The 9,498-nt window shown below is 46.4% G+C and overlaps 1 protein-coding gene across 1 annotated transcript in view; it reads right to left on the reverse strand.

The window, feature by feature from the left end:
* LOC142814142 (uncharacterized) overlaps positions 1–8,939 on the reverse strand; it is an 88,424-nt gene extending 79,485 nt beyond the window's left edge. Inside the window, exon 1 of the mRNA XM_075892087.1 lies at positions 8,789–8,939. Within this exon, the coding sequence (XP_075748202.1) occupies positions 8,789–8,839 (51 nt within the window). The 5' untranslated portion in view covers positions 8,840–8,939. The remainder of the gene's footprint in view (positions 1–8,788) is intronic.
* Positions 8,940–9,498: the final 559 nt, after the last annotated feature.

Genomic DNA, 9,498 nt, shown 5'->3' on the forward strand with positions numbered 1-9,498 from the left:
TCTCTCACCGGCACCACCTTGGAGGTCAAAATATTATACTTGTTACACACTACTACTACGGCTACGAGGGATGAACGGGTGCCGCTATAAGAAGCTTCGCCCCTAAAAGACGAACACTTTTTTTTTTCTGATGCTGAAATTTGAAGCCGCACTCTCATGCTCCGAAAGCGAGTGTCTTTACCACTAGGCTACACACCCATTCTTCCACTAAGGGAATACATGTACAATACATGTAAACCATATGTATGTGTTCGCTTTGTGCAAAAGAAATGCAGAAAGACAAGACTTGCTAGTCAGACTTTACTGATTTTTGTGGTAACGCACTCAGCGGGACACGATGTAGAGACGATTACGAGAATTGCACATAGCAAAAGGTTTTTTTTTTTTTGGAAAACGTTTAGTGCTAAAGTTGGGTCTTCATGGTCCTCCTGAGGCGGCTATTACATGTGTTGACCAACGAGTAGACACGAGCTTCGATACGCCATCTAGTGTTTGATCAGACCCTTCCTTGATTATTTGGGGAAAGACAAGACCCCCCCCCCACTCCCTTGTACCCCCCCCCCTGCCCCCCCCCCCCCAGCCTCAAGGCCTCTTTTATACTTCCGGGCATGCACTCACCGTGTACGAAAGCAGCATTGTTTCAGGCGACAAAAGAAATAATACCTAGAGTTGTACAGCGCTAAGTCGCTACTTGTTCCAACGACGTGTTGAGAAGACCTACCACCGTGCATGATTAAGCCTGCTGGAGCACCACGCGCTGTACAGTAAATAGAGGGGTACGTTCCCCCACATACATTGTACCTCGGTAGTGGTGCTTTCCTGATTGTACATGCACCCTTTGTAGTCGTGAAGCTCGATGTTTTTGTCATGTACTTTTATCCTTGGTTAGAAGTCAATAAACTTCTCCTTGCTGCTCGGCCGCGAAAAAGGTCGAGTCGCCACTCTGAAGCTCCTTTCGCCGTAAGTCGGTCCCTCCTAAGTAGTAGTAATAGTATGTAGCCACCTCTGCTTTATGAGTTGCTTAATAGATAGCGTTGTGCTTATATATTCTTGGAAATAATACACGTGGAGAGAGAGAAAGAGAAAGAAAACTTTATTTTCGCATAACGTGGAGCATTCCAAATGGTCGGGCTCCTATTCCAGGGCTCCGCTGGCCCCAGCCATCATCTCTACCCGTTGGACCAGCCAGCGCTGATCAACAATAGCCGAGCTGGACAGCAGCGCCTCCCATTGTTCCTCTGTGTTGTTCATGTTGTGGTGTTCTTCATTGTGATGCGTACACTCCCACGTGATGTGAAACAGAGTTGGTGTGGCCCCACACCACGGACATATATCTTTGTATGCTGTGGGGTAAAATACATGCAGCCTGTGTAATACAAGTGGATGGTGTTAGTGTTTTTCACAGCATATCCAGGGAGCGAATGATAATGAGTGGAGCGAAGTGTTCGCCTGTCCATCCATCTGTCTGTGCTTCCGCGCGTCCGTCCGTGCTGTCCGTCCGTCGGTCATTCCATGCGTCCGTCCATCCGCGCGTCCGTGAGTTCATCTGTCCGTCCGTCCTTCCGTGCTTCTGTCCGTCCTTCCGTGCATCCGTCCTTGCTTCCGTTCGTGTTTCCGTTCGTGTTTCTGCCCGTCCGTGTCTCTGACGCACGGACGGACGCTTCGCCCCACTCATCATCATTCACTCTGTGGATGTGATGAGATTTTTTTTTGAAACTGGTGAAACACAGCTCTGAGCACCCCATGCTTCGAGTTAAATCGTGTTAAAACCATCTGTGTTATACCGGTATCACACTGGCACTTTTAATCACCATCAACGTAATCCGGATTGGTTTTCTTGATCGTGAACTTCATAGCCACAGCTACACAGCCCAAGCTAGTCCAGTTCGACCTTGGGTCAGACGAAATGTACCAGGTGGCACTTGTGTGCCGTAAAACATGTCATTTACAAAACTGAGCATACGATATTTCAATAGAGCCATTTATCAGCAATATGTTATTTGTGCGAGAACTGCTTGAACATCAAAAACTTTGAGTGCCACTACACAACTAATTTCATAAGTTTTTATTCGATAGAGTTTTCTATGCACTTACCTGTATACTGCTGTGCGAAAATCTTAACCTTCACTCCTATTTTTGATAGCACCTGCTCGTAGCCATTCAGTCGCAAGTAAACGATGATATTATTGTACACGTCAGAGCTTTACCACAGAACATTTATATACTGGCACAGCTGCTGAATAAAAAAGCGGTCGTGATACTGGCACGGCCGCTTGATGGCCGGGATACTGGTTTCACCTTTGGCGCTTCAAGTCTCCCAGTTCCTCCTGCCAGTGGTGAAGTACTGTAAAAGCCTCTTCATTCGGCCACGAAGCGCGCGTATACGCTGTGACGTGGTCGAAAAGCTGGCGACTATCACAATCGATTTGTTTCGAGGTGCTTCCAACTGCTCTGACGGTGCGAGAGTTGAACTTGTCGTCTGCTTCTCCCATAACTACATGTGGTCAATGCGAATTTCAAAATAAGGAGTATTACAGATATTTTTCCGATTGAAACAGTTAGAACATTCTTTTAAAAATGAATTTCTAGCTTTTTATTTCTGTTTTTACAGAACTATGCTTTATTTTCTTGTTTATTTGTTTTCAACATGCTCGGGCAGGGATGCAGACGACATGAAATTGCGATCTCTCAGCCAGATCCCGATTCTCGGATTGCGATTGCGATAGCCTTGATCCCGATCGGGCCTGATCGCGATTAAAAATGACTGTGCAGCACCTGATTCGGATCATGGTCAATCCAGATCGGCACTGATCGCGAATAAATATGCTCGTGTGACACCGGTATTACTCCGTTGCTGAGCTGACTGGCTAATCAACTTTGAGAAATTTCCCAAGACATTTGGCGTTCTGCAAGTTCTTATGGATCAAAGTTGGTCCCTTCTGCGACGAATTCCTTGACAAAAGTGTTGCGGAGGACAATGTTCCGCAATTGGGCCACGGTGTAAGATACAAACACAATAGGTGGGGACATTTCTCGGCTTAGGCCCGTGTGCTCATATTTGAATGCACGTTAAAGAACCCCATGTGGTCAAAATTTCCGGATCCCTCCACTACGGCGTATTTCATAATCATATTGTGGTTTTGGCACGTTCAACCCCACATATCAATCAAATCAATCGACACTTCTCGGCTTTCTTATGGGACGTGATCGACCAGATAAAGTAACACTGACGCGCGTCAATCGGAACGCTGCCGGCTGCCCACCTATCGGCCAGCCAGCGCAACTTAAAAATAGAAAACAAAAATTTCACGCACCATTGCAGTAGCAACCGGCGAGGCTGGTGGCAACGCCAGCGTTCCGAAAGCTTCGCGCTTTTTACTTGCAAAAAACAAGTCATTAGGCCGCTTCAGTCGCTAGCGTGCCTTTGACGCGTTTCATGAAGAAATAAGTGTCGTTCCACCATTCCCGTTAGCGAAATGAACTTGTGATGTGGTGAGTAGCCATGAATAGAATCTGCTGAAAGAAGATGTTCACACGATTGATTTGTGGGGTTTAACGTCCCATAACCACTATTTGATTATGCGAGACGCCGTAGTGGAGGGCTCCGGAAATTTTGACCACCTGGGGTTCTTTAACCTGCACCCAAATCTGAGTACACGGGCCTACAACATTTCCGCCTCCATCGGAAATGCAGCCGCCACAGCCGGGATTTGATCCCGCGACCTGCGAGTCAGCAGCCAAGTACTTTAGCCACTAGACCACCGTAGCGGGGCAAGAAGATGTTCACACAGTGAGTGAATATGGGAAGAAAGTGCTTCTTTAATGGTTGCCTGTCAGGTTACCCTACATGCTCAGAAAATTTAATATTATTCAATGTTCCTTGTGATTCCGAAGGCCTCAAAGCACGCAATCAAGTGGTTTCCAGGAAGGACCATCCGCTCTGCAGAAAGGATGCAGTCTGCAGCAAACACTTCACAGATGAAATGATTCGTTGTGAATATGAATGAATAATTTTCGCTGCACAACCATTTGTTTTATGTTCATGCAACACAACGATACGTGCAATAAATAGTGTTTTTTTTTCTGTTACAGACGTATTAAGCTTTTTTTTTAGTGTATTGCGTTGTGCATTCACTGCTTTTCGTGAGGAAGTTTCCAATAGCATTCCTAAAAAGGTCCGCTCATTATTCAATGCGAAAAAAAAATACTGTAATCCTCTTTCCGTGCACAGTAAGAAGGGATGGTGAAATCAGCGGAAAGATAGGCGCAGGGTCCCCCGTAAACGTGTCTCTCAGCGGGTAATCATATGGTCGTGAACTTTTCGCCGTATAGTTATCATCAGAGCCTCGAAATTAAAATTTGGCGCAGCATGCATGGCATCTATGCAATGCACGCCAACAAATTGGTCAAGGTATCTAAGTGGTTGATTCTCTTCGAGTAGTCGCGTGGTCTTATTTATGTTCTGCTTTGCTCGTCATTAAAATAATGTGCGTCTCCCCACGCCGTTCGCGCGCTTCGCAGATCCAGCTTGCCGATACGAGTGCTTCACCTACCATCACCGAGTGTACGAAAACTAGCGCTTTTAAATAAAGAACCACGTGATACGAAATTTCGGAAACAATGACAGGTATGTGCATATCTGTTACGCCCCAAGAAGTAATAATTTCTCAGGACGTGCGAGAACCACTTAAAAAAAATTGGCAGGATATCCACGGAGTGAATGATGTAGAGTGGGGAGAAGCATTCGTCCGTCCATTCGTTCTTGCTTCCGTCCGTCCATGCGTCCGTCTGTTTGACCGTCCATGCGTCCATCCGTCCGTCCATGCGTACGTCTGTTCGTACGTCCGTCCTTGCACTCGTCCATGCATCCGCCCCTGCGTCCGTTCATGCGTCCATCCATGCATCTGTCCGTGTGTTCGTTCGTACACCTATTCAACACTTCAACTACCACCATCTCACATCTTTTCATCATATATTCCTCATATAGAAGCACCGCTGTCCAGCGGACATTCCAAGGACTTAACGAGAGGAGGCACACGCACACTTTCTTGCGGCTTGCGCTTCGTGTCTACTTCCCACCTTTAACCACCTCGAGTTCGTGGTATACTAGGTCACCGTATTCATGGCACTGCGGCCCAACGCTCGCTAAACCTTTCTAAAACTAAGGAGGTTACACCCAGCGAGTATAACGTAGCAACTCTTTCTTGTCAGATAGTGCTCAATGTATATGCCAATGGCTGCTAAAGGAGATTGCAGCGTGTGCATTAACTAAAAGCCGAACGCTCCTGTCTCTCATTTCCTATTAGCAGCCATTGGCATGTACTTTGAGCACTATTTTTTATTGTTCAACAACGCACAGAAGGAATTTCTTGCCGGCACCACCTTGGAGGTCAAAATGTTATACTTGTTACATGCTACAATGGCTACGAGGGACGAACGGGAGCCGCTATAAGAAGTTTCACCCCTAATATCGGCATGCGTTCCATATAGAGGCATGTAGATCTTGCTGTCCACGTGACTCAAGCCCCTGTCATTCATGCAGACAACAGCAATCAATTTTCACTCTTTGGCACGAACAACGCTCCTGTTCAACTAATTCAAATTTACCGCGAAGGACCGCTTGTTATAGCAACGCCTCTTTCTATCTTCAAGTTGCGTCTACTCGCCGATAGGCACGCGTCCGGCAGCGGTCCGATGGACGCGCGTCGCTGTCACATTATCTGGTCGATCGCGTCTCGCGAGTGTCCCCACCTCTAAAGTGTTTGTATCTTACACCGTCAAATGGGCGCAACAGTTTTATCTATCATCGGGCTGCAAAACACAAATAATGTTCGCATCGTGATCTGTAACAAATATAGCCTCGGCCAAAGCGTCGCTACGGACGCCAAGTTTGACAAACCGACGCAACGGCTCTTTCCGGACGTTCTCTCCGCGCTTCTCGTTTGAGAAGTAGCATGTGAAGAGCACGTGGGAGTGTATAGCTTCAATTTGTAGTTGACGTAATGTGCAGTAGCTGTCGAGAAAGTAGCTTTTGTATAATCATCAGTCCACAGGACTACCGTGATAGCGAATCGGCTCTCGTTTACGGCTTATAGAATTTCAGGCATGAGCTTGGACCTGACATTTACGGCAAGTTCTTCAAGTTTTCTCGCAACTGCCGCACGATGAGGGTTGGATGCTCGCTGCGTCTAAAGGTTCATGACGTGCACCAATGTTCATCAATTCTTCGCACAGCTTAGTGAAACTGTTGCCACTGACGATGTCGTAAGGTCGTAAATCCTGTGCGTGAAACCAGGCTATGCAGTGTGACAAACTTTCTTTTAAGTTGACTGGAACAAGCACACTTCTGCGTTTTAAAGACTTTCTTATACCTCCATTTTCCGGTTCCGCTGTTTTTCGTAGATGCCTCTGCAGATGTGAAGAGCCACTTTTTGATGAAGCGTAGACAAGGAAGGACTCGGAAGCCGTGCATCGTACGTGTCGAATAGGTGCGAGTGTTGCACTGTCCACCATGAGATCAAACTTGTCCCATACGGCACTTTTGACGTCGGACCTTCGCACCAGCTTATACAGCGGCCCTCTTCCACTGCGGCTCTCAAGTCTTCAGCGCTGCCCGTACACGCAAGGCACAAGTAGTTGGATATGACGCTGATCTCAGGTTCGATTTAAAAAGAATCTTTTCAAGCATTTTAGAGCATAAACTAGGCGAGAAAAAAATATAGTGGTAGCTATATTATATTAAGGTTTAAACAGAACTATCAAGGTACATGTTTTTTTCTTGCACGAAGCTACGCAGAACATAAGTGAACAATAAAACAAAGTAACAAAACATGCGCCTCAGGTCCACAATACGAAAATGAGGCATGTGTCTCATTTCATATTGTAGTCATTGTAGTCATAATAGGTGACACCCCGAAAATTAATAATACATTGTACATAAATCTATATAAGTGTCCTCCTCCCCTAAATATTTTTTTTTGTTTTCAATACGTATACGCTAAAAAACAAAACATTTACGAAACGTGTGCCAGTTCTCCGACTTCTAGTACATGTATTAGCTGTTCCCTAAGCCCTTAGGGTTAAAAGCCGTGAATTTCAGCTAATTAGCCCATATATGCCCAGGCTCAGAAAAAAAAAAAAACACTTTTAGATGCGGAGCATCTTATACTCGCGCCTTGTAGTGCGCCGTCCGCACCGCTTCTCGAACATTCGACAGCTGACGCGCGCGCATGCGCCGTCGCGCCGTCGCCCACTCTTCCACCATCTGTGCATCCCTTCCTCCTCTACACACCGCGCGCGCTTCACTCCTCCACCATCTGTGCACCCTTCCTCCTCTACACACCGCGTTCGACATCTACAATTCTCCTGATTCTCCAGTGGACGCGCATGTGGCGTCGCGCTTCGAGAACATTCAACAGCTGACAGTGCATGCGCCGTCGTGCTGTATATATACTCAAGGTCGGCGCTCGCTCGCTCAGTTGCCGCTCGTCGGTTGGTTTGTACGGCGCGTCGACGTCCAAGGTCGCGGTGAAATGAATTCCAACGAATCCACAAACACAATGATTGACGTCCCTTCGACCAGCGCCGCCCTTTCGCATACGTGTGTACGTGTTCACTCATTTAACACCCCCTCCTACAACCACGTTAACCAATTTAGCCATCGACCCAAGTAAGTCGCAATTTAACACCCCATTTCACAACCACGTTAACCAATTTAGCCATCGACCCAAGTAAGTCGCACTTTAACACCCCGTTAACCAATTATATGGTCCGCATCCTCCTCAGTGTTCCCCCGAGGGAAGCTGCGGGCAATTTTTTTTCCCTAGAAGTTTACTTCCACCCCACAAGAAAGCACGCAAATATACGAGGACAATTTCGGGACACCAACTATATTTTTGGCTTGATTCGGGATTTTCACCGGGTCCGAGCCCGGCCCAATAAATAAGCAAGGAAGCCCAGCCCGGGCTCGAGGAGAAAAGACATCGGGCTGCCCGAGCCCGGCTAACGCGCCTGGCCAAGTTTGGGTTTTCGGGCTACCCGGAGCTCGTGCACATCTCTAGTTACGACATCGCCGAGCGTCTCAATCGCCGCCACAGTCAGGTGAATGAAGCGCCTGAAGATATCGCTCGCATAGTTGCGATAGAACGCGCATTGTTTAATGTCCGCTGCGTTCTTTCGTAATGTTAACTCACAGATAAGAAGAAGAGTGTGTTTTAAAGTTCATAGGCAGTATTAGCACGTTGTTTCCTTGGTGAAAACATGCGATAAGAGAAATAGACGAAAAAAATTGTTTCAGTGCGAAAGTTATGATCATCGGTGCGCAAGAATCAAGAAAGCGTTTTCATTCACTGCTGCACGCCACGCGTTTCTCTTTACTCTGACGATTGCGAAATAAACGTGCAATTCTGAAACCGCTGATCATATAAGATGTCCATGATGCTCTAATCTAACAGGCCACAGGAAGGATACCCAAGCTTAAAAGGCGCAGATTTCGTCGTGGTGCGTGGAGTGGCAAGGCCATCTATAATATCGACAGAATACCCGAAAGGATTCTTATGACCATTCAAGGCATGAAAGCATAATACCAATCTTCGACAAGCACATGAGGTAAACTGCCACGATAATTATTCTTTAACACTTCTTTTTTTTAAATATGTAGTTTTCTGCCACCATAAGAAATGTGCACACAAGAAATAAGACAAGCAAAATAGGAACTTTCATCCCAAGTCGAACGAACAGAAGCAAGGTGTCAGGGCGTCTTCCTTACTTGAATATTTCTTGCACTCACCATTTCTCCGAGCCCATCTCGGCTTGGGATGCCCTGGCTTTCGCATAGCATCGTTTCAAGAAGCTTTCGAGCGCACAGAAGGCTCACCGAACACAGCACCAAATAACTGCAGTCTTCTCCACGAATGATCACACACCAGGCAGGACAAACAGTTCTTTGACAAGCAAATGTGATGAGGAGGAATGGATGTCTTAACTAATCACTCCTCGTGACACTCCCAAAGCGGCACGCGAGAATTTGCGTCAGGCTCAAACTACGCCTCGTTATCTATCTCTTGTTCTAAGATATCAGAATGCTCAACGGAAGAACAATGGTGCAGTCAGCTGACTATCGGGGCCGTTTCAGATAACACCGTAACGGGGGGGGGGGGGGTAGATAATACTGAGATTGAGAACTTTCGAGGAAAAAAAAATCCTTCTGATGAACAAGAGTGCTATCGTCGTAAGACTGCGTATATAGAGGCGGATCGTATATTACATTCGTTTTTACCATTTTTGCCAGGTCGCTGTTAATATCACGAGCTCTGTTCCACTGTTTGTAATCTCTCAAATTACTGGCGCGGAAATAATCATTGTTTTTAAACTTCTGTATTTGAGTGTGTGTGATTCAAATTTGTGGAAATCGCATTTCTTGTTTGAGTATATCTTCAGTCCAATGAACTACCACTCATACTGGCTGCTGTCTGTATAATGTAGCTGCTCCATCACGAA

This window comes from Rhipicephalus microplus, chromosome 4 (genome assembly GCF_043290135.1).
Source record: "Rhipicephalus microplus isolate Deutch F79 chromosome 4, USDA_Rmic, whole genome shotgun sequence".
In the NCBI taxonomy this organism is placed as follows: domain Eukaryota; kingdom Metazoa; phylum Arthropoda; class Arachnida; order Ixodida; family Ixodidae; genus Rhipicephalus; species Rhipicephalus microplus.